Here is a 24,580-nt window from a genome sequence, read left to right as displayed (position 1 = left end):
ACCGCGAGTGTCTCCGGTAGGTCCGGGCTCACTGAGCTGGAGTCCTGCGATCTCTTTGCTCCTGAGGACAGCTTTGCTGTGTCTGCCACTTCCCCATTTGGCAAAATACCATCTGCAAACCAAACTCTCTTCTGTTCTCTGGGGCACAGCCCTGCAACAGGTTAAAACAACAACTCTGTATTATCACGTTGTTTCAACAGCTGAAAGGGACAAAAATGAAGCCCCTCCTCCCACCAAATATACCGACAATCTGTTTAGTGGAATGAAGCACAGGTAGAGGTTGACATCAGCCAGTCTCCAATCAGGCAAATACATGCGACAAAATCTCTCACTTGCAGAAGAAGCTGCCCTGCTACAGTTAGATCTATAAATTCATATTACAGAAGGCTACTTCCTCAATCATCCCTTTGTAGCAATTTAAGAACGAAATGCACATCAGAACTAAAAGATGAAATACACTCTAAAAAAACTTGATTTATCACTTTGTTTAAAAATGTGTTTTCTTTGAAGAAGGTCAGATATTTAGTGAAAGTGGAACATTAGTTAGCCCCTAATTATTTGTATTTACAGAAAATTAACCTTTGCTCCTCCATTGTAACTTCACCCTGAACAGATACTTTTTGTTTTTACTCTATTACTGGCAGCCCAACACAAGCCAGAGATCTCCCCAGACACGTAAAAATTATAAAATTAACTACACAAAAAGATTTACAATATATGGAGAAAGGGCAATGAAAAAAGTAACATCCACATAACATAAATAGAAATTTAAGACCAGCTTGGGCTTGGCACCAAAACTGGGAAGTGAAAATGTTTCCATTCAGAGTGTTCCTGTTTCACACAAAAAATACCAACTATAAATCCCAGACCTGATATGCAGCTCTGTTATATTTAGCATCTGTACCTTCAAAACCAGGTTGTTTAAGTGCTGAGATAGGCAACAATGCAGATGGTGAAGGAGAGCTGGCACCACCAGGTATCTCAGTCTCTTCTACAGATGGAACAGCGGAAGAATGTTCAGAGGAGACACTGGAATTGGGGACAGGACCAGTTGGACTCATCATCCTTTCAAATGCCTGTGCTAAAATAACGTGGTTAGTTTTTAAGATCTTGCAATTGATTAAATTCCATTTGCAGAGCAGTGCTGTGGATGGGTGGGGAGTTTTTGGCAGAGGCAATGCCGAGTTTGTGACCTAGCTATGAAAAATAAACACTGAAACTGTTGTATGGAAGAAAACTCAGATTTATTTTCTACCTGCATAACTGCCTCATTTCTCTTGAGATAAAGAGACTTCCCCTTGTCCTCCTGGCAGCATTGCAGTGACTATATCACTGTGACCCCCAACCCTCGGGGCAAACACGTGTCACATCTGTCAGGCTGAACTCCACTTTCAGGTGGCCTGACATGTTTTCAACTTGTTATTTTACATACTCATCTACAGGACCTCAATTGTTTCTCCTGATATTTTCATAAGCATGGTTAGCTTCCAGTTAAGAAAAGGTTATATGATGAATCATTTACTGCATCCCTGGTAAGTGACTTGTAAAAGGACCAGAAAAGGAAGCAACATAGAGTGGGCAAACAACATGTGAGAACAATCAGGGATGTGGCCTTTAAATATGCAGAGGTCTACTGTGGAAGAAGGATAACTTCTGCTAGACTCCTGTCACAGATGACTCAACAGGATAAATTGCATTCTTCTGTAACTTTCTATTTAATCCAATGGAGTTAAAAATTACTTTTTTTAATTAAAAAAAACCACCAACGTTCAAAATAAGAACTGGAATCCAACTAAGAAGTACAATTATTCTCTTTATCCCTCCATCTTAGAAATAGAAAAACCTATTAAAGTAATCAAGCTCCCCAAAAGAACAAAGATGATAGAGATATTTCCATGATTACTGCAATTACTCAAAGAAACCTCTTTACCTTTATTAATATTATCATAACAGCCAGTGCAGACTCTTGCCTCCTTCTCCATGTAGTGTAGTTTGCATTTTCGTTTGCAACAGCTACCACAGAAAACCTGAATCAGAAGAAGGATTGCATTAAATATTATAGACATACTGTACAGCAAATAGAAAACTCTTTCAAAAAATTTTACTTCCTTCATTCTAAACCATCTTCAGCCTTGTTTTCAAGCCTGTATCTTACAAGAAATCCTGAGGAAAAAAATAAACAGCAAAGAACAAAATCCACAATATACACCCAGCAGAAAGCAGCAACATGGAGTACCCAATTGAAATTCTATTAAAATTCTTATCTGGACTGATGAAAAGAATTTCAGGTTGCACCACCTATTCCAAATTCACTCCTACTTTTGATACTCCTCTAAGTATCTTACATTAAACACCAATACTACGGCTAAGGACTGAGACACAGAGTTGGGACTTGCTTTGGTGCTTTAGGACCATCTCTGCAGTACTGTGTGCTCACCACGGCTCTCAGGAAGCTGTTGCCAATCTCTAAGAAACTCAAGGCTGCCTCTCCACTGTGGGAAAAGCAGGGTGGCCAGAGCTCTCTGCTGCAGGCTCCTGGGGCAGGCTGGCTCATGTGCTGAGGCTGCTGAGTGGCTCTCCTGTTCTTTCAGCAAGAACAAGCAGTGCTGCCTGCATGGGACAAGCTCCCTTCAGACAAGTATTTTCAAAGAACGCTGCTTTGGAAGAACAGAATATGCACTTCTATTCCAAGGGTATATATCCTGTCTATTTTAAAGCAGAAACAGGGGAGAAAGTGTGTCTCATTAGCCTGGACAACATCTACACAATCTCATTGAAAGAACTATGTCTTTAGAATAGATGGTGTTTTGCAAGAGTTGCCATAAATATCTGGAGCTTTTGTCACCTTCCCCTCATGTTCTCTCAAGGATGATTTGCAAGTTTTTAACGAGTCACACAATTTTTTAGCTATATGCAGGCTCTAGAGCCTTTCCAAAAGGTCTTCTGAAACCCCTAAATCCTAATTGCTCCCAATTCAGAAAAAACAAAGTAGATCAAAGGATGATGGCAGGGGGAAATCCCAAACAGTAGTGACATAGGAAAAAAGAAAGTTATTACAACTAACTCCTCTAAGCAAGGAAAGTCACTGTAAAAGCATGATTGATCAGTGTAATACGAGCTAAAAAAAGAAACCATTCAAACTGCTTCTGGATTAATGCCACAGGTAATCTACCTCAACAGAAAACACGCATGCTCAGTATATACATTAAGAATGTAATTGATGAGGATTAATTGCTGATCAGTTGTAATCCACTTCAGGGCTTCAAATGCCAAGCAGCACAATCCCCAGCAAGAAGTATTCTCTTCATACTTTTGGTGACACTGGGACCTGCAAGGGACTGCATGAGGATAAATCCTAATGCAACTAAAAGGTGAAGGCAAACTAAGGGACAGGAGAAAGGAGGTGAAGAAAGGAGGCTGTTGAGAAAACAAGTGGGTCCTGGTTGCACTAGGAAGAAGGAGGGTACCACAGCAGAGACAAACACTCAGAGAATGGAACTGCATAACTCTTTGGCCTTGTGAGGGCTACAGATGGGAGAGAAAACAGAGACCACTAACTTCACACTTCTTCCAGTACAGATGTTAGAGTCTACAAGTGTTGCCATTTTCATTGATAAAAAAGAGGTGGGATCATGGGAATCCATACAATTGTCTTCTAGAACAGTCTACAGAGGACAACTGTGAATTCCTACCAGTCTTCCCTTATTTCCCAGGTGGCTGAAAACACAACAAACAACAGCTTCACAAGGAACGTCTGACTTTTTTAAGACAAAAAAAGTTGCTATTAAAAAGACAAAAAGTCTTACTAAAGCTGACTAAATAAGCAATGTGCTTTGAATACACACTGCTACAAGAGAGGTGGAAAGAAAAACTACCATGCCCTTCCAGGTGGTGCTTAACACTGGGGATGCAAAAATTTAGTACTGACACTAACAAATCAGATAAACTGAAAATTTAGTACTGACACTGACTCTTTAGTCTGTCTCCTCATCCTTAAAGCTTAGAAAGCAGGAATGAACAGTGAGGTCATTAGTATTGCTAGCGTTTCCATTTATGCACTAGTACAACCCACAGTAGATCACAACAGAATTCTGAACTGAGTATCAGCTCTGGCATCACTCTCTATAGAAGACCTCAGGCTGAAAAAAAGTTCTGCAATTATTCATTCTGTTGTTGAACCACATTCTTTTCCTGAGATGAGTTCCTTAGAAAATGATACATCTAAACACACCAGAAGACAGATTTAGACCATAAATCCTTTTGCATCGGTACTTTTACTACAGGTCCTGAAAAACTGCAATTCTTTCAGAATTCCTTCAATGGGCAGTGCTCTAAAGTTACAATCACTAGTAAAACCACTGGATTCTCATCACCACCATCTCAGTTTTTTAGAACATGTAGAGTTAAGTTAAAAGCTCAATAATGGGCTGACTCAGTAAGATTATGTATGATGAAGCAGTCCATCATCTCATCCCCCCTACTCTGTGTAAAACACATCAGCCTAGCCAGTACTGGCAGATAAGAACTTACTTTGTACTTCCCTTTAATCACAATTTCCACAAAAAAGGTTTTATGTTTCTTAATTAACATCAATCTTTTCCAACAGTCCTTAGGTTCCTATGGAGGGAAATTAAAAACTGGTCTTTGTTAAATAAAGTACTTTGAGCCAAGAAAACTTCTGTCAGTATTCTTTCCCTTCTCTATCTTGATTATGCCTAAATCAGAATCTCCATTTCCCGTCACAGGACTCCTCCCCAGTAACTCACCTTCCCACAGGCTCGGCAGTGGTGTCGTCTCTTTGTAAAGGTGAACTTGGCCTGGCAGTTCATGCAGTTGGGTGCCTCTGAGTCAGGGACCCAGAAGGGCTGTTTCCATGACAGAGCTGGAGGTGTTTTATGTGGTTTAGCGCTTTCAGATGTTTGATTTCCTCCAGCTTCAGAGCTGCTTTCCCCAGGGTCAGAATTATTAACAACATTTACATTGGTGTCTGAGAGGGGAGCTTCTGGGGTACCAGAATCAGATTCCTGGTTTTCCGTTTCAAGTTCATTTGTTCTACTCAGTTGTTTCTGACCAGCTTGGGAAAGGTCAAGCAACTGCTTAGGTTTTGCACCTTTAATACAGACATCAGAAGCCAGAGCTCCACTGCCACTCTCAGCCATGCCCTGACCATGAGACATGCTGACTTCTGTTGCAGCTTCCACTTCATTGTCAGGAATAGATGCTTTAAGGTTACTACTAATGCTCGTTATCTCCTCCAGTTTTGTTTGTGTAAGTTCTTCACTGACCTCCATCAAATCCAGGTTGTTCAGATCTGTTAAATTCCCTCCATCTGCATCAGCTTCCATCAAGTTACCATCATTGCATGAAGATTTCAGCACAGTGAACTGCAGACTTTGTCCATACAAAAAATCATCAAGCTCAGCATCGCTTATTAGAATATCACTTTTAATAACATTTTCAACAGTAAAGTCAGCCATAACAGAGCTCATGCTCTCATCATAAAAATTGTCTAAACCAACACTACATGGTTCAGCTCCGAAGTCTCGAAAAGCTGCAGAAAAAGCTTTGAATTGCTGAGAATCACCATCATCAATTACATTCTCAGTATTGTATTTTTCTCCATCCCTACTTTTTTCTTCAATACTTGCACTGATTTCAGCTAAATCTTCTTGTTCATGGCAGCTAGTATTTTCACAGGATTCCCTTCTGGGGAGTTGAGTTTCAGACTCTCCAGCATGAACAGTTACAGTATCACTAATAACCTCCGCCACTGCATTTTGAGGTAGAGGATTAACCTTTTCTTCTGTTACAACTGATGAACCACACATGGACACAGGAAGGGAAAGACCTGACAGAGATGTCTGAACATCCTCAGCTGACACACTCGAACTGGAAACACTGCATAGTATCTCACTGCTATTAAGTTCTTCACTATCTAAATTCTCTTCTGTATCATTCTTTCTCAATTCTGCATCATTCTTTCTCAATTCTGCTTCAGCTCCTATTTGACAAGAGGAGACTGGTAAGACACAACTCCTAGATAACGTTGCATTGCTGTTGTGCAAGGGATGCCTCTTTGGCAGATCTGAAGGCATGGAATCAGCATAAATCCCATCATTTGGTTCTACCTTTCCTATGGCATTTCCTCCACACAGTTCTTTGCTTGCTGCAGAGCATGCACTGTCATCTTGTGGTTCAAAAGGCAGTTTTTCACAGGCTTTCTCATCTTTGGGACTTTGTGCATTCAGACTCTGTGATGTTACAGTATCGAGGGCAGCAGTTTGTCCAGGGTGGTCAAGTACTTCATTGCACTTTACAGGTTCTGTCCTGTGTTGATCATCACACGGGCCCAGGACTGTTCCTGCAGCACAACTCTCTGATTTTAAAGTGAAATTATTACTTTGCTCTGTTGTGAGATGCCCTGAATCTTGTAATACCAAGTCTCCATCACTCTGTTTTGTGTTGGCAGCACCATTGCAGCCAGGTGATGTCACACAAAGAGGAATGGGGGTACAAGACAAGCCAGAGCCAGCAGGCCCTTTGCTGCACTGGAAGTCATCTGGCTGCAGCTTCTGAGTCCCTTCATGAGCAGTCACTGAGTGGATTAAACTGGCTGTGTCATGGACAAGATCACACACAGGTATGCTACACCTCTCCAGGCTCAAAGACTGAATTTCATTTAGGGAACCACTGTCCACAGTGGACAAAAGGTCAGGTACAGCAACAGCTTTCTCTTTGGGTGGTGAGTAACTGAGCACATCACTTGTCCCTACAGGGGCATAGAAAGAGCTCTCCTCTGGAGCAGGACATCTGGCAGGATCCTCTGGCAGCTCTGGTGTGGGGTGTGCATGTTCTAAACAATCCAGGGCTGAAGAAAGCTTTGAGTCATATGGATTTTGAGGTGTTCTGAAGCACTCACATTCATCTATTTTAAGCAAGAAAAGATCAAAAACAAAGTTTATAAGACTCCTCTCTTTCCACAGTGTACTCCCTCTCAATCCCATCTACTCATCAATACAAGCTTTTACTTAGCAGATGCTACTTTCAAACTCCATGGTAACAGTCATTTGACCATGTACTTCCACGAAAAAGGCATTGCAGAAACCAACCTGTATTCTGCTCAAATTCATCAAGTAGTTTGTCCAAGTCAGAGACTGCAGCTTTAAAGTAACTGTCCATTCTAGTCACAATTCTAGTGAAGCCTTAGCCTTCTTAAACCTACAGAGAAAAACACAGCATTTAATTGAAAGCATTTTTGTTTACAAAGCCTAAGTGTTCATATTAGAGAGCAGTTCATATGAGTTTTTTCTTTATTAATACTTCGTTCCCTTTCCGTGTAAACAAACCCTAAGCACAAATAGGGCTGCAGCCTCCAAGTACTCTAGATACGCTCAGTGTATCTAGCACTATGAACAATACACCCCTAAATTCACTTCAAATCACAAAATTGAGGCTACTTATTAAAAAAATGCATCTGAAAGCATCTGCTATGGCAATACAATGTCAGCAAGTTTAAAACCAGAAGGAATATTAGGATCTTCTAGTCTGACCCTATAAACATCTTACACCACTTAGTTCACAGGCAAAAATCAAAATTGGCCATTATTCCCTTTTCATACAACTAAACTGTGTAAACAATAATACAAATTAAAAATCCAACACAGTAGTTCAGCTTATCATTTCTGTTCTACTCAAAACACCTAAACAACTACACAACTACACTTCTGAGACCCTTAGAACATAAAACTCTTATTATAGACTTACCAGCTCATCAGAAAGCTACTTATTTATCAGTCACATTCCCCACTGCAAAACACACTGATTTATTTGTTTAATGAACCTTCGCAGCCGCTCAATTTTATGGCTTTTTGGTCACTCAGAATTGCTTTCCAACTGCACATCTTTTTCAATGGCTCAACACCCATGCAGTGGAACTACCTATCAAAAATCAATATTTACAGTTCCTTTGAGCAAACTGAAGGGACTGAGATCCATCTCCAGAGAGCTGTCTAGTTTTCTTTCTGCTTTTATCAGTGCATACAGCTTCTGCACTGACTTAACATTCAACCCCAATGCAGCTCATGTTCTGACCACCTAGTAATGTCCAAACACTCTTCTAAAATCCTAGAGCCCAAACAAATACTTAAATCCTCTCATACCACTCACGCCACCCTGCAGCTACAGACCTAGATTCTCTGCCTTACTTCCCCCTCTAAGCTCTAAGGTTCCTCCTCACTGAACAGCTCAGATCAGGAGCATTAACCTATTTTAACATGTAACTATTCACCACTTGTGATGCAATTATTTACTACATTATTATGCATGGACAAGAACACTTCAAGGCAATGTGTAGTTCAAATAGAGGCTTGCAAAACCATAAGAAAGGTGAAACAAATTCGCAGTAATGCAGTACTTAGTGTCCACATGTAAGTCCAAAAGGAACGACCTGAATATATCACTGTTTTGATATCCATGGCCATTAGTCACAGCCAAAATCTTCAGGCTGCACTCTAATACAAGTCTCTGACAGTTGTCTGGAGGGCTCAAAGAGCAGCAAGCACGGACTTGGTGCCGGTTCTCCTCACACGTCTGAATACAGATCTTTCCTGTAACAATCACGACCTCTCAGCGAAGGGGATGTAACAACATGAACTGGAAGTTATTTCAATTAAGAACCTTACACGATTAACAGCTTTTGGTGATTCACTGAGAGACATCAAAGTACAGATCCCATCCCTAAAGCACGTATCTGTGGACAGTCAATAGTCAGATAGACCACATAAACAAGAAATATTGAAGGGTTACAAGAAAACCGGGAATCAGAAGATGCATAATGCTAATTTGTGTTCTCTGTAGGTATTTATTATACAATCTCACCGGATAGCACAAATATCAATAACAACAAAAGCTTACTAGAAACAAAAACCTTCTCTATTTAACAAAAAATACAGGGGTGAAGCAAGTAATTATTTCATCTATCTTTGTCTTTTACTTTGAAAGGCCTAGAGAATATTCATTGTGTTGCACTCTTGAGAGATACAGAACTAATTCTGATTTAAGCATAAGGGCATTATTAGACTACAACGCTATCTATTATTAGATTATAAAGCTAATTAGAAGGGTGCATTAATGCTGTACAGTGTTGGCCCACTAAACTCCCCAAAAACAGAAGAGCTCAATGAAAAGAACTGGAGAAATAAAATCATATGCCAATATTTGCATCTATTTAATGCAGATTAACTCACTTCTACAGAGAGGAAGCTCAGGAGAACTATCATACCTCAGTCTACAACCCAGAAATGCTGCTCTGTTTAGTCAAATCTATTTTTTAAGTAAAGTAGTTATTTGATTTGGTAAAGTATTTTGAATAACTAACCTAACTTTGAAAAACAAGCATATATGTTATTCCCACTTTCATTACTCTTTCCTCAGATTTCTCAAAGGTCTTGCCCTTTTCTACAATAGGCCTACAAGCAAAAAGCTGCAACCTGCAACAAAATCAAAACCCCTAAAAGAGGACAGGCAGCACTAACTCTCTGTCCTGAGTCCATGTGTCTGCATTACCAAACAATTGTAAAAGCCTTCTAGTTTCTCATGTTTCAAATCCTCTTTCAGCAAGAGGAACAAGTTTTATTTTCTGCTGCCTGGATTTGCCTGCAGCCTGTCCCAATGTTTACATTAATTAATTAGAATCTATGAAAAAGCTCTGGTGACACGTTTTTATTAAATGGCTGCTTGCTTCCCTAAGTGAAGGGTCTGGAGAAACCATGTGCTTCAGCAAACTGCATTTGTTCTGAACATGTTCTTCTAAGACTTATGTTTGTAACAAAAGAACTACATTACACTGTAACTATCAGAAACCAGGACCACCAGTCCTGTGTACATTTTTTAAGTAGGCACAACTGTTGTTTTCTGAACATGTTTTTTAGAACTCCAAATGCAGTCACTTGTCACTCTCTAAACTGGTTTACAGATTAGTATTTTTTTAAAAATAAACTTAATGCTTATAATCTTATCTGAGGCAGTAAGTCCCTAATAGTGCAAGGAGACATACAACTTAAGGCTCTCACCAGCTCCTTCTTATAATTTTTTTTTAACTTTAAAACAATATTTAAATCATGGTCTGTTAAAGACTATATGCTTTCAGATAAAGATATATATTTACAGAGAAGAAGACCTGAAGATAAAATAGCAGTCCATCTCAAAATGGGAGAATAATAATCAAAGCACAAAATATACTACAGAAAAAGTGCACACTGGACATGTCACTTCTCCAGATACACCTTTGTTGTGTTTCTAAACAGGCTTATCTTAGATCTCCAACAAATGAGCTGCCACACTCCCAACACAGCAGCACACAGACCTAAGAAACAGAGGCAATAGTTCTACCACATTAAAACTGTTAACTATTAACTGTGGAATGCAAATCCCGAGATCCCGATGACTGCACTGACCACAAGTGTGACAGTGCATTTAAAAACACTTCACAGACCTCAACGCTTCTTTTATATCCTTTATAAATTACTTACCCCTTCTAATGTAACAGGCAATAACATATTCCAGAGTTCAAAATCGACATTCCACTGGGGATTTCTCAACACACTCTTATTTAAAGGAGAAGATAACACAAAGTTGCTGGGATACTGAGTGGCCAACTTACAGAATGGATTGCCAGGGGTGTTTTTGCAGATACACTCTGTAAATTGAGGTAGGCAGAGTTTTTGGTGGTGATAACTCACAAAACAGTTCAAGGTCTGAAGACAAGCTACCTTTTGATGTCTAAGAACCCCTGAGAACTACTCTCTGTAGTGATCACACATATGGGCACCATGAGACCTGCAATTTGTTACAGCTAATCCCCACTGCACAGGCCAGGCCCGCTTTCACACAAAACATACTAAAACAGCCCCACCTGGGGTTTAGAGGCAAATGAACACACAGGCAGGGGCACACGGGTCTCCCTGGAGAAAGATGACCAAAGGAGCCACTTTAATTCTGATCATAGCTGCAGTATTTTTGCTAGCTGCACAGTTATGTTGTTTCAGCTCCGTCACAGTGTTTAGTCATTACATTTAGCCTGAGCAGAAAGCTGTACTAAGAATTGTAAGAGGATTGAAATGTTTTTTTCCACCTTACCACCCCAGCAACTACCACAAGCAGAACAAAACCTCTAACATAAACACGATCACTAAGCATCAAGTTCACAGTGAAATGCTCATGGACTACAGTGTGCCCCTTCTCCCACACTAAGGGCGATGCCATGATGATTTTTGCCTTTTCTTTTTATATACCTTTTATATATTATCAGTGCCCTTAACACCCATACTTGTAATTCTTTAAGCCTAATATTTTAACATAATTCTGGTATTCTACTCAGCCAAAAGACCAAACATCATAAAAGCCTCACAGTCAGAAAACAGAAAATCTTACACTGTCTTGAGAAACCAAGATCCCCCCCTAAAACACATCCTGTAAACTAAGATTAGACCCATCTAAGAAAAAAAATACTTGAAAATAAAAATATCAGACTATTCATTTAAACCTCTCATTGAAACATCTTTGTTAAATATACTAATTTACAAAACCTATAAAATTGTATACACCATCTACTGTACATATGCTTTTTGGCATATTCCACCTTGACAAATTGTTACACCATAAAATCCTTATTAAATACCAAAATAAAAATCCTTTTATCCCTTACCCGTCTCTGACTCTTAATTCTATGACCAAGGAAAAGGCACCAAGTGTGCCGACAGAATTTAACATCTTTTTCCCTCTCAGCCCCCTCCCATGCCACAACACCATACACCCGCACATAGGCCTGAGGCCCTATAGACAAAAAGTTTAAGGGAACAGCTGCCCACAGAGCTCATTAGCAATCAACCTGATAGAGAAGTTCAGCACAATGAAACAAACACGGCGTGAAGAATTTAAATAAAAACAAAAATTATTCTTGCTGAGCAAAACAGCTTATTGTCTAAACCAAAAGCTGAGGTGGCTGCTGCCACAGCAAGTTTAGGAGCTGAATCACAGGGTGATGACAAAAGCTGCAGAAGTTTTCAGACACATAAGGATAAGCTTACAGGACACACCACAACAAATCGTCATATCTGAAGAATGCCATTCTGTTAGTTGAACACAGACTCTTCAGAAGGACAGAACTCCACCAGCAGTGTAATGACATTACCACACTCACAGCTCTATTCCACATCACCATCAGTTTCTGAGGATTTTCATTCTTTCATGCACCCATAAAACCTTACTCCTCTAAACTGAAAACAGCATTACTCACACCACTCAGAGAATCACTGAATTATTAGGATTACAAAGGACCTCTGGAGCTCATCCATTCCCAAGCCCCTGCCCAGGCAGGGTCAGTGACACAGGAACGTGTCCAGCTGGGCTTGGGATGTCTCCAGAGAGGGACACTCCAGGCCCTCCCTGGGCAGCTGTTCCAGGGCTCTGCCCCTCCATGGACAGAACGTCTTCCTCCTGCTGGGGTGGAATTTGCTGAGCTTTATTTGATGGCCCTTGCCCCTCATCCTGGCACTGGCCTATCCTAGCATCCCTTGGAGATGTTTGTATGGATTGATGGGATCCCCTGTCAGCCTTCCCTTCTCCAGCCTGACCAGGCCCAGCTCCTGCAGTCTATGCCCAGCACAGAGATGTTCCAGAGTCCAAATCCTCTCTGTGGCCTCCCCTGGATCCTGTCCAGTACACTCTTCTCATTTTTTCTGCCATGAAGCCCAGAACTGGACATTCCAAACTGGAGCCAGAAAATTGACCACTTCTGACTCCCAGCAGCGTCCAGCACACGAGTGGTATCAGCAGCCAGTCCCGCTGGGGAGGAACCAGCTGGCTGCCCGGGACAGACACAACCCACACGCACTGCCCTGTGCCACCACCGGCTCCGTCAGCATTTGTCACCCAGTGACAGAAAACGGGTACAGAGAATGGGATTGCACCAGGCCTGGCAGATCACGCCTCAGCGGAAATCACTGTTCCCTCAACTTCCCATTTCCTCTGATTTGCATTATTACCGAGCTGAGATTCATATCAGACCACCTCGGCCGCAGAGCACTGACAGCCCTCAGTACTCGGCTCTGGCAGTCAGCTGGACCCTCTGCCCTACTCCCCAGAAGGTGTTAATGACCAGGTCTCTGCCATTACTACTCGTATTTAAACACAGACTCAAAATGTTTTACACTCTGTTAATGCCTGTAAGTGTACAGTGTAAGACGGTTCATTACACTCTTTATACCATATATGTATTCTTTAAAATCTATAAAATAATCTCATATATTGTACTTTATATATCATATATCATTTCCATATACCCTATATAATACTCTTTGTATATAAACTATACGTACTGTATATAAAAAAAAAACGGAATAGCAGTAAACAATATCACTAGCACCCCCAAACCTCTGGGGGCAAATAACCCACCCAGTAACCTCAGTCAGAGGTCAGACTCCCACAGCCGCGTCGCCCCGACCTCACCCGGCCGGTTTGAGGCCGTCTCCCCTCACGGCCCGCCCCGGCCCCGCCGGTGGCTCCGGGCGGCGGCCTCGACCCTCCGCCGCGGGCAACGCGCCTGCGCGGCCACACCCGCGCGTGACGTCACCGCGGCCGCGCCCAACCGCACCCTGCGCGTGCGCTTCCCGCCACGGGCGGCACGGGGTGCAGCCTCGGGAGGGGGCGGGGCCACACGTCTGACGGACAGCACGAGGGGACGCGGCATAGGAAAATAGGAGGAGTCGTCTTCGTGATTGGCACCGCGGAAGGGCGGAGTCGCCGACGGAACTGACATCGGGAGGGGCGGGGCCTCTGTGAGGGGGCGGAGCTGCCGTGCGGGTCACACCCCCCCCGCTTTGTCCCGTGCCCCGCCTGCAGGAGGCGCCCCTTCCGTCCAAGAGGGGACGTCATGCCCTCAGACCCCGCGGTGACGTCACCGCCGCCCCATCAGTGCCCCTCAGGCCCTGCTCCCTGCCTGTTCTGGTGACATCACACCCACACAGTGATGTCACCGCCGCTCCATCAGTGCCCCTCAGGCCCTGCTCCCTGCCTGTTCTGGTGACATCACACCCACACAGTGATGTCACCGCCACCCCATCAGTGCCCCTCAGGCCCTGCTCCCTGCCTGTTCTGGTGACATCACACCCACACAGTGATGTCACCGCCGCCCCATCAGTGCCCCTCAGGCCCTGCTCCCTGCCTGTTCTGGTGACATCACACCCACACAGTGACGTCACCGCCGCCCCATCAGCGCCCCTCAGGCCCTGCTCCCTGCCTGTTCTGGTGACATCACACCCACCCAGTGATGTCAGCCTTTCTCCATCAATGGATGCCATGTGCTCAGGGAAAGACCTGGCCAGCCAATAGAACCTTCTGTTGAACTGACAAATGCTGCCCCTCTCGCCCCAAGGACCATCACTGCACCCACGCTGTGAATCCGCCGCACAGTGAAACCACCACAGCACAGTTTTAGGTGTTTCTACAAGAAGCTTCTTTTTTATAACGCCACACTATCCCCACACATGACTACAGCACGAACTCGCACAGCCCCTCAGCCATCCCCCAGCACTGAGGGCCAGGAGTGCGACCTTCGGAGCCCTGCAGCCTGGGCTGTTCCTGTGAGGGGCAGGGCAGGAGCACAGCTTGGGGTGGGGAGGCGATGGCTGTCGGTGTAAGGGGTGTCCAGGGGGCTCTGGGCTCCAAGCCGACACCTTCCTGCTGTGTCCGCCCTGTCCTGCCCCAGCCCTGCCTCCTTGGCCTCAGCCGCCCGGGCAAGCATGTAGCTGACCTTGCGCTGGTGCGCCAGGGCCTCCTCCTTGTCGTTCACCTGCATGGCCAACAGAAAGGAGGGCAGGCCATGGTAAGCTCAGGGGTGTAAACTCAGCAAACATCTGCGCTCATTTGAACCAAATACTGACCAGATCTATCAGCATCCTCAGGATTTCGTGGGCATTGTCCAGCTCCTCGACCTTCCTGCAGTCTCCATCTGATGAGAGCAGGCTGGACAGCTTCCGTCCCAGGTTGTTCTTGTTCCCCTGTAACTTGACACGCTCTATGGAAGACAGAAGTGCATCAACTGCAGAATCGCTCAGGGAGGGAAAAACAACTTTGGAATAGAACAGACACTTGTAAAACTGGATCTGAATGAATTCATCAAAAAGGGCAATGCAAGCTGCAGCTTCTCCCACTGCATGGGACACAGCACATTTTTGCCACACAGCACTGCTCCTGCTTTCACATAAAAGCTACGCAAACCTTACGCATGGGCAATATGAGTATTCTTCTCGTTCTATGGAAAATATACTTTTGAGGCTCTAGTTAAACAATAATTCACAGTAATTTGTTAACAGTAAGTAGCCTAAAAAACCCAAAGATTCTCTGACACGGGCCACTTACAAGTTTGTAAGACTTCCAGAAATAGTAAAATACATTAAATTATGTGCCAGGTGATGGAGCCTGAAAGCAATGATGTCAGTATAGGGGAAACAGCTACTCAAGGTCATGTTGTAGTGCTACACTCCAGGAGTGCCCAAGGAATCTGGGAGAGACAGCACATTTCTAAGACTGACAGCTCCTGGCCAATGGCCAAAACAAATCAAAACAAATATATCATGCCATTTCTAAAGTCTGCAGTGGTTTTGACCATGAGGTAAGTACTTAAATACTTCTCTTTATACCTTTATTTTTTTGAAAGAATAAATATTATTAGAACTATTCCTACTTCACAGGTTAGAATTCTTCCTCTTTTACACAGGGCTTTGTAACTCTGCATTAGGGTAAGAACACTAACACTAACATTAATAAACATGCATAATAAAAGACTAAAAATGTTTAAGGAAACACAGAAAAAAACCCTATTTAGTACTCCAGGGAATCACAGAATGGCCTGCGTTAGAAGAGACCTTAAAGCTCATCTCATTCCATACCTTCCATTAGACTAGGTTGCAAAATACCCCATTTGGAGCTAAAAAAGCTCCAACTACACTTTTTTTTTGCATTTCTCCTTCTCCAACTCTACCATAGAGCTCATTTGAAAAAAAACTCAAACAGAGAAATTGCTGGTAGCACTTAAAACAGCCAGATGTCAGCTTTTCTCATTTGCTGTCCATAATCCTCGGTCAGCAGCTGAGTCACCAGCAGACATTTAACCAGGGAGAGCAGCTCCTCTTCCCTCCTCTGCCAGCCAGCCCCCAGACACACAGACTGCCCAGCTACCAGTGCCTCGCAGACGTCTCCAGTTTGCAAATTTGGTTTCCTTCTTCATGTTTATCACTTCTGCGAGTCTCAGGGCCTGGTCCTTCCTCTGCATCAGTTGCTGCTCAAATGCAATTCTGAAGGCATCTGCCATGATATACGCTTCATCCTTACTCTTCTTCAGATCTTCAATCTGGTTTTAATTCAGGGAAATTTTAAAGCATATTAGCTAATTTGGAAGCAAAAGCAGATTTAAAATTAATATTAAGACATAGACAGCTTCCAAGTAAATAAAATCAAGGAAGTAGCAGGAAGCAAAGGGCATTCCTGACACGTAAAGAAACGTATTTTGAAGCATGGATTAAAATCCTTACTCTTTATTGTCTGCACATATTCACAACCCTAAACACCTACATAATTGTCTCTGTATTTATTTATCTCTGCACACGTACAAGAGTTCTAGGAGCAAAATAATGTCCCATCACAGCGGGGCCAGAAGAAGGAGCAAGAGATTGGAATCCATATCAGGGATCATAAGGGACAGGCCAGCACCTATTTTCAAAACCAGTTTGTCAACTACAAGTTCTGCAGCAGGACCACAAGGATGGTTATCACATTTTCAGAGTCAAATAGAAATTAGAAAAATTCTTAGTCCACACAATTTCACTAAATAGAAAAAAATTATGAGCTTGGAATTCACATCATTGATTTAAGTGTGAGGTAAACAGGTATTTTCCAGCAAGATCAGCTTGCTGACCTAGCTGAAATGCACTACCAGGAAGGAAGGAAAAAGTTCAGTGCCAGTCCACATGCACAGTGTGTACATTCATGGAGGGCATACACTTAGGGTGTGTTCTCTTTTTTCAGATTAAAAAATATGGGGAGGAAGAAAAAGAATGCATTTTTTAAAAAACTAGTAAAGCTGAGTAGATATAATTACAATTCTTTTCTACCAGCAAAAATTATGGCATTACAAGCATCGCAAACAAACTTTACATTATTTCTGAGATGGATTGTGATTGTGGGACACCTGAGTTTGCGTTAGCTGTGACTGACTGTTTCTGGCTTTGTTTGAATTGGTGCAGGTGTCTCCTTGTCCCCACCCAGCCAGGCCTTGTTACCTCTTGCTTGAGATGAAGGAGTTGTTTCCGAGAGAGAGCTGCCACTTTGGCACAGGGACAAGGCAGCCCTCCAGCAGGACTGCAGGTGCAGGCTCCGAGCACTGCCAGCTGAAAACCCAAAACAAAACACAGATCACGATCTGCTCACATAGGAGCCAGCAAAAAAACCACCCTGGAACCACACAGGGAGAGCCAGTCATTGGGAGCAGGTGCAGGAGGTAGAGGTGAAGGCTTCTTACTCTCAGTGAGGGGGGTGTTTTCAGGCAAAACCTGACAGATGGGTGTGCCACACCCTGCAGTCCTCACTGGGACATTAATGTGCTCGGTAAAGCATGAGGAAGCAGGGTTTAAATGCTGGGAAAAAGAAAAATAAGCATCATAGCTTGTGAAAAATAGCCTGATGCCTTCTTCTGTCAAATAAGGGGATATGTAATAAGCAATGAATTTTTTCTGTGTATTTTGAACACAAACATATCTCTGAAGCAGCCACTTGGAAAAACACATAGGCAATACTTACTTCAAGACCTGTAAAATCAGTAATGTCACTTTTGTTCAATGACATGTTCTCCTGCAAAACTTTCTGTTGTTTCACATCTAACATTGCAAGGAATTCCAAGCACTGCTGGTTCAGGACTACCAAATAAAACAAAGAAAGAGATTACAAAAATCTGCTGCTCTGATTTCTTAATTTCTGAGTTCAACTACACCCGAATTAAGCAGCTTTATAGTTCAAGCATCAGTTTGGGAAAAAAGATGAGAGTGTAGAAGTAGCAACTCATATCCCAGTTGCTTCTCCTTCTGTGTTCTCCCAGAGGTAATGACCCACTTAGAGAGAGACCATTTCCTGTATTGCTCTGCCTCAGGACTGAGTGCTCATCTCTTTGTAAACTTAAAAGTAAGGCAGCCTCTCATTGAGAACAGCACAACACTGGGGAAGTAATGATTTAAGTCGGCTATTTTTAAGCTTTTTGCAAGGCAAAAATAAAGGAAAGCGACTTGAATCCTCTGATCCAGTGGCTGTCCTGGCTGCTTTCCAGTTTAATTCTCAAGCTTCTGTATATCCACTAAGATCAGCTGCCAGGGACAAAACACTGATCCCCATAGGAAGCATCCATCCCAGCTAAATACTGAACTATTCCTGAAAAACAGTGGATTCAAAGGAATAACTGTTGCTGGCTTACTTGCATTTTCAGCTTTAAGTGTTTTAACTTCTTCTGTCCTCAGTTTCAATGCATCCTTAAGAGCTGCATTTTCACAATATATCCTGTAGAAGTTAGAAAATGGCTTTATTATACTTTTAAAAAACGTCTTTAAGTGGGTACTCAATAATTTAAAAAATAACCTGTTAAAACATGGTATGTAATCTTTTTGCAAATTAAAATTAGGATTACTTAAAAGATGGAATAAAAAAATCAGAAGTGAAAGGAGTTGAGTACTAGATATAAATTCAAAAAAACCACCCACAGCTTTAACCAGAGATGAGTTTAAGTGCCACATTTCCATTAGAAATGCAAAGAAATTGGTAATTATGAACCTCTGAAACACTTGCTAGAAATTTCTACTTCCCTGAAGGAACAAAACTGTTCCTTCATATTAGAGGTGTGACAGCTCTGGTCTGTAAACTTCCTGTAGTCTGAATCCTGTTTTCAAGAACAGCTGTGCCTTCAGGTGTTGCAAAGTGAGAACACACAATATGCACTGATAATGCATTTTTCCTTGAAGTATTTCCCTCTTGAACAGAACAGTAGCAATCTGACGTCCTAAATGTCAAAGCAATACAATTTATTTGGTGCATCTCCGCAGCTGTCAGTAAATGCAGCCTAGTCTGAATTATTTCACTCAGAAGAAGCGAAAGGAAAATGTACATTCTTCTTGTCCTGTTCCCTCAGATGTCAGAAAACTATCAGAAAAATATGACATATTTTGCAAAGCAGGCTGAGCCCTAGCTATGAGTTTTCTGAAGCTATGTCTGTATCTTTCATCAGCTTGGAGTTTGTGGCTCTAAACTGCACAGCTACACTTCCAACCTACTCAGTCAGGAAAGCCAAAGAGCTTTTCAAGAGGCATCTCTTAACAAATGTATCTACGGAATAGTTTGTAAAATTTTGGCTTATGCTTTGATTCAAAGCTGAGACATATTTTAAATAAAAACATATGCCAAATTGTAAAAACAACAGCAATAATAATAACAAATAATGACAATAACAACTCCTCTGATGGGTAGACTTTAGAGATACAATTTCTACATGTAAAAGAGTGAGTCCGCTGGTCCCATTTCTCAAGGTCTGTTATCTATTATTAGTTTAGTGCCTCTGGCACATTCTTCTTGGCCAACCACACCTGTTGTCCAGCCAGAGTGACTCTTATTTAACAAAGAACCTCTTGATCAGCCTCTCTCTAGCACTGCATTTTATCTGTACTTACGCCCAGACCCACAGTGTAAGACAATAAAGAAATGATTAACCAGGAAATTGTATTTCCACATGCATGCATATACCATTATTCTCCCTGCCTCATCTACAGTTAAGGTAAATAAGGATAATCAGTCCCCAGCTGGCTAACATCACATGGTGAAAAAAAAAAACAACTCAGCGTAGCAAAGCTAGTCTACCAACACCTAAAAAAAAAAAAAATTATTACAATATATCTAGAAGTTTTAACTGAAAAATACAAATGTGACTAGTGTGAAAAATCAAAATCTTCCAGAATTTGAAAGGGAATTGGTAAAATACAAAACCTGCAAAGAATCTGAGGAATCTAGTTTGGAATACAAAACAGATGACAGAGAGCATTCAGTGCAATTAAAAAAAAAATCCCAGTGATGCACAGTGTAAGTCAAATACCTGTCATATTTTTCTGTCCAGGTGTCTTCTATGTTTTTAAATCTGTCCTGATCAAATTCAATTTCCCATTGCAAAATATTTATTTCCTGTGGAAACAAAACAAACTTGCAGCAGCTTATTACAGGGTTCCCATCAGAAGGATGCCGAGGTGCTGGGTTTGGCAGAAATCTCAGTGACCAGTGAGAACTTGTGACACTGCTAATAATAAATCTGGTACCAGACACCAAAGTTTCTGCATCACTGGCCTATGGACTCCAGTCTCTGTTACAGAACTAATGCTTCCAGAGGCCTCCAACAAAGACAAACCCACACTGTTTCATCTCACACTCATCCCACACCCATTATGTGGAACAGAAAAACAATAGAAGGAACAAAGCAAAAATATCAGTTTAACAAGGGAGCTCAACACCACCTTCCTCCTCTTTCGCACCTTCCCTACTAAAACTGGACATCCATTTCTCAGAGTCCTTGGGAAGCCTCAGCTGAATCACTGAAGAGTTGTGCAGCTCACTCTGAGTAACTGAAACCCACAACAAACACCAGCTGGAAAAACTCTGGCAATTTTCCAATATTATTTGTACACACTACAGCATGAAAAAGTCTAGATCAAAGGAATGATAAATTAATTTTCCCCTTTCTACTAAAAAGGAACAGGAATTCATTTTACAGAATCCCTGGAATTAATACCAGGTATGGACTGATTTAAATAAACAGTCTGATAACCCCTTCTAATAGCCATGGGCTTCTCTGTGTGAAGGAAAAACCCACACTTACCTTCTCTAGAGTCCTCTTTTCTTCCTCAGTTTTCTGAAGCATTGCTTTTGTATGGCTGGTAGCTTTATCAAATATTGCCTGCAAAATTAACAACCAACCAAACTAAACCCCAAAATGCAACTCCGTCAAATTCTGTGATTAAATTGAGTTAATATTCAGTTTCACACATACAGATGTTCACGTTCATTGTTAAACAGCAGTGTGCTGTTACAAACACCAGCAACTTGCTTGTGAGCCCCAGAGGGTTCTGATCTCGAGTCTGACTTGCATAACAAACTTCGTTTCAACCCCATAACCTCTGCTACTGACAGTGCTACATCATTCAGCTTGAGATCATGTCTTCTTCAGGGCTCATGCAGGAAATCCCATCTTAAAAAGCTGGGTTACAACAGACCCAAGCTCTGATCCAGGCCTAACTTGCTATAAATACATGACAGTACCAATTACACAATTAAAAATTGGTTATGTAAGCAGGTTAAATCCCAGGAACTGAATTCAGCAGAATTTGTCATGAAAGAGAATAAAAGTACTACAAACGGTGAATGAAAGAATGACCTGACATTTAAGGCATACTGTCCTCTAGGACAACAGGTGGAGCAGTCAACCCAAAATACTCATGCTTTGCAGCAGGATCCCAAGCACCAGCAAAATCTTCAACATAAGGGACTGGAAAAAAGACTTAATTTTATGTTTAGTACATAAATCCTCAAGGACCCTCAAAGATAAGATTATGAGAATTACTACAAGAGTAAAGTCTTCTTAAATAACACACTAGTTCCAGTAAATTGTAGAGGCTAGTCTGCAGACTCAATGATTTAAATTGCAGCCCTGGGAAGGCCTTAAGGTTTTTGAAGTTCTGATGAGGACTAGCAGAGGATTTCCTCTATTTACCTTGTTACCGCCAAGTACCAAGTGATTTCTGAATAGCTCCTACCATGCTCTGCAGGATCCTTAGGGCTTCATCTTTTCCCTCAAGTTGTCTTTGAGACGCTTCAAGCTCAACTTTCAACATTTCAAGTTCCTAAAGTAAAACAAAGCAGATACACTGAGTAAAAGCCAAGATAATCCTGTTAAGATTCGACTGTAAAACCAGTGTAAATTTGCCCTCCTCAAAAAACAAACCTCTGTTTTACCTGTATGATGTCTTTTCATGGGATCACCTGGGGTTAAAGAACACAGTGCAGATGGAATGTGGTTTTTTACAGCTGAAGTCAGCTGGCTGTGATGTGAACACCTCAACACATTTAATTACCGTAAAACCAAAATGTACTCTTAACTACCTTTAAAAAGAAATGCTGACTAAAAATCCAAAGACTGCTTACACTACCAGTTTTCAAGCCCCAAAGCTTAATAAAACATAAACCTCTACTAGAAAAGTACAACAATACCTTCAATATTCTCTACATCTTAAAAAAAACTTTCTCTGGCCCCTCAAAAAAACCCCACAAACAAAACCCTCCAAATATCACACTATGATTTCCTGACATAAAATTTAATGAAGCTTCCAACTCCCACTTTAATTTCAAGAACCTGGGTCCATCCAAGTCTCTCGGCATGCCAAGATCCTCTTGCTACATTGAAAGGAAATGCAGACTGGAAGAGCAGCACCCTGGGTACTGTTACCAACCTCCAGAGCTTCCCGAAGTTGTTGCTTTAGTTCTTCATTTGACACTTCAGTATTAGATTCTGTAGGATTAATAGAGGACACTAAATGATAAAATATTGTAAGAAGAGAGGAGAAGAGAGGAGAAGAGAGAAGAAGAGAGGAGAAGAGAGGAGAAGAGAGGAGAAGAGAGGAGAAGAGAGGAGAAGAGAGGAGAAGAGAGGAGAAGAGAGGAGAAGAGAGGAGAGGATTTTACCCTGAAAACAGGTAACATATAAAGGTGAATTTTCATCTTTGTGTTGCAGGTTTTTTTTCTTGTGGAGCTAACAGATTGAAGAATCAATACAAACTTCAAACATATTGCTTCACAGTTAGAGAAGTGAAATGGGGGAAAATGTCTGTTACAGAGACATAAAGTAAAGGCAAACATTTTATAACTTCCTTTACAATAAAGCAAACAAAATTGCCATCTTGATTAGAAAAAAATCAACTTTTTAGGTTTTCTGATTATAACCTTTCAACCTCCACACTCAAAACAACAGCTAGCACTATTTAGAAGTAGGGACAATTTTCAAGAGACAGAGCTCAGCATACTTTGGAAGGGATAATAGGCAACTGTTTAAAGGAGGAAAATAACAAGTTCCACAGAAATACCTCAGTCAAAATATTAATAATTGACAGGAAAGCAGCTGGACTATAATGAACAGCACTGCCTACACTTGATTATTTTTACAGCAGCACTGCCTTCACAAAAAAGGAAGATAAATACCAATGCAGGTTCTAAAAACAACTTCCTAACCCCTAAAGTAAGCCAATTCATTAATTTCAACTAAATAGCAAATAATATTTTAAATATTTAGCTCCAAGGTTTAGGTACTATCCTCAGAAGGACTTCAACTTACTTAAAGCATGAATCCAAGCAGTGCCACTCAGTTTCATAGACATGTCTATACCTACGTAGGTACACCCACCACAGGATGCTCTTTGCTAAATGTTGCTTTCAAATGCAAAATTAAACACTTTAAGTCTGGATATTTTACACTAGGAATGGCCTTGACCACTGAGAAGCAATTCTGCTGCAAGTGTTCTGGGAGGAAGGTGGAGGATCCAGCATGCACTGAACTCTTTAGGGATTTTGACAAGTGGTTTGAAGTAAAGTTGATGACACCCTGTGAAGCATCTGAATGGCTCACTTTCTCTAACAAAAGAATTTCTTATGATGAATAATTAACTTCCAAATTACTCTTACCACAGCTATTCTGTCGTGTGGAACTACAAGTAGGTTTTTTGAGCGATCCATCATAAAAGCTGTTTCGTTTTGGACCAGGAAGAGCTGTAGCATCAGTTTCTTCTGCTACCTTTGCTGATAAGGGGGAATTACAAATCTTTCCAGATCCTTTCCTACATCTAATTGAATAGGAATTTTGTAAGTTTTCCCCTTCATAAACACCTCCTGGTCTTCTCCCAAGTCCGTTTCCCAAGTCTCCACATGTCATGTCATCCTCTTCTGCTTCCTCCATCTTCTTCTGGTTTTTTTCCGTGGTTTTGGTTGGTTTGGGATTATTTTCCTGACTGAGGGCCCCTCACCTCCCGGTGAACAGCGCCTCCCGCAAGGCCAGATTTTATCTGGAAAAACAGGAAAGCTCCATGTTTACAGCAGCGGGGCGAGACCCGATTGGGAAATGCGAGGCTGCGGGAGCACGGCCGCTTCGCCGGGGCTACCGAAATCGCCGCTCCCGCCCGCAGTGAGACCCTAGCCCGGGGGCAGTACCTCGGGGACAGCCCCTGAGAGACACCCGCGGGCCCCCCCGGCCCCGCCCGAGCCCCCGACCCACCTGCGCGCCCGCGGCCGGTGGTGCCGGTCCCGCCCCGGGGCGGGAGAGACGGAGCGGCTCCGGGAGCTGCCCGAAGGCTGCTCGGAAGGAGGAGTTTGTTTATTTTTGGTTTTTATGAGCGGTCCATATTGCAGCCCCGTCCCCAGGATAGCTCGGACCGGCGTGGGGCAGCGTAGGGAACACGATATG

General features: G+C 42.1%; 2 protein-coding genes across 3 annotated transcripts; both read right to left on the bottom strand.

Moving 5' to 3' along the window:
* Window positions 1-13: 13 nt before the first annotated feature.
* Window positions 14-13,603, bottom strand: LOC136373938 (zinc finger FYVE domain-containing protein 16-like). 2 transcript variants are annotated; one of them, XM_066339017.1, is made up of 6 exons: window positions 13,453-13,603; window positions 7,110-7,218; window positions 4,767-6,925; window positions 1,931-2,027; window positions 905-1,029; window positions 14-151 (listed from the first exon to the last, which is right to left on the bottom strand). In XM_066339017.1, exons 2-5 carry the CDS (start codon window positions 7,177-7,179, stop codon window positions 992-994), a joined length of 2,364 nt encoding a protein of 787 aa, XP_066195114.1. In that variant the 5' UTR covers window positions 7,180-7,218; window positions 13,453-13,603; the 3' UTR covers window positions 14-151; window positions 905-991. The 2 variants fall into 2 exon arrangements, with proteins under 2 accessions (XP_066195114.1, XP_066195115.1); XM_066339018.1 differs by lacking the exon at window positions 14-151 and having other exon boundaries at window positions 985-1,076.
* Window positions 13,604-14,504: 901 nt separating this feature from the next.
* On the bottom strand, window positions 14,505-24,510 carry CCDC125 (coiled-coil domain containing 125). Its single transcript, XM_066338521.1, has 12 exons — window positions 24,392-24,510; window positions 23,806-24,182; window positions 22,581-22,639; window positions 21,888-21,974; window positions 20,954-21,031; window positions 20,180-20,265; window positions 18,518-18,600; window positions 17,854-17,969; window positions 17,337-17,444; window positions 16,237-16,408; window positions 14,940-15,073; window positions 14,505-14,848 (listed from the first exon to the last, which is right to left on the bottom strand). The coding sequence occupies exons 2-12, from the start codon at window positions 24,074-24,076 to the stop codon at window positions 14,573-14,575; spliced, it is 1,470 nt and encodes a 489-aa protein (XP_066194618.1). The 5' UTR covers window positions 24,077-24,182; window positions 24,392-24,510; the 3' UTR covers window positions 14,505-14,572.
* Window positions 24,511-24,580: the final 70 nt, after the last annotated feature.

This window comes from Sylvia atricapilla, chromosome Z (genome assembly GCF_009819655.1).
Source record: "Sylvia atricapilla isolate bSylAtr1 chromosome Z, bSylAtr1.pri, whole genome shotgun sequence".
NCBI lineage: Eukaryota > Metazoa > Chordata > Aves > Passeriformes > Sylviidae > Sylvia > Sylvia atricapilla.
This window is presented reverse-complemented; position numbering and strand designations above follow the sequence as displayed.

What these genes read in the sequence shown, in the direction of transcription:
- LOC136373938 (XM_066339017.1), bottom strand. Translation starts at nt 7,179, where the DNA reads ATGGACAGTTACTTTAAAGCTGCAGTCTCTGACTTGGACAAACTACTT. An exon ending in ACTGCCGAGCCTGTGGGAAG is followed by an intron (nt 2,028 to 4,766) that starts GTGAGTTACTGG and finishes CTTCTGATTCAG; the next exon opens with GTTTTCTGTGGTAGCTGTTG. An exon ending in TTATGATAATATTAATAAAG is followed by an intron (nt 1,030 to 1,930) that starts GTAAAGAGGTTT and finishes CCCCAATTCCAG; the next exon opens with TGTCTCCTCTGAACATTCTT.
- CCDC125 (XM_066338521.1), bottom strand. Translation starts at nt 24,076, where the DNA reads ATGGAGGAAGCAGAAGAGGATGACATGACATGTGGAGACTTGGGAAAC. An exon ending in TGGACAGAAAAATATGACAG is followed by an intron (nt 18,601 to 20,179) that starts GTATTTGACTTA and finishes TAACTTCTACAG; the next exon opens with GATATATTGTGAAAATGCAG. An exon ending in TCCTTCATCTCAAGCAAGAG is followed by an intron (nt 16,409 to 17,336) that starts GTAACAAGGCCT and finishes AATTAAAACCAG; the next exon opens with ATTGAAGATCTGAAGAAGAG.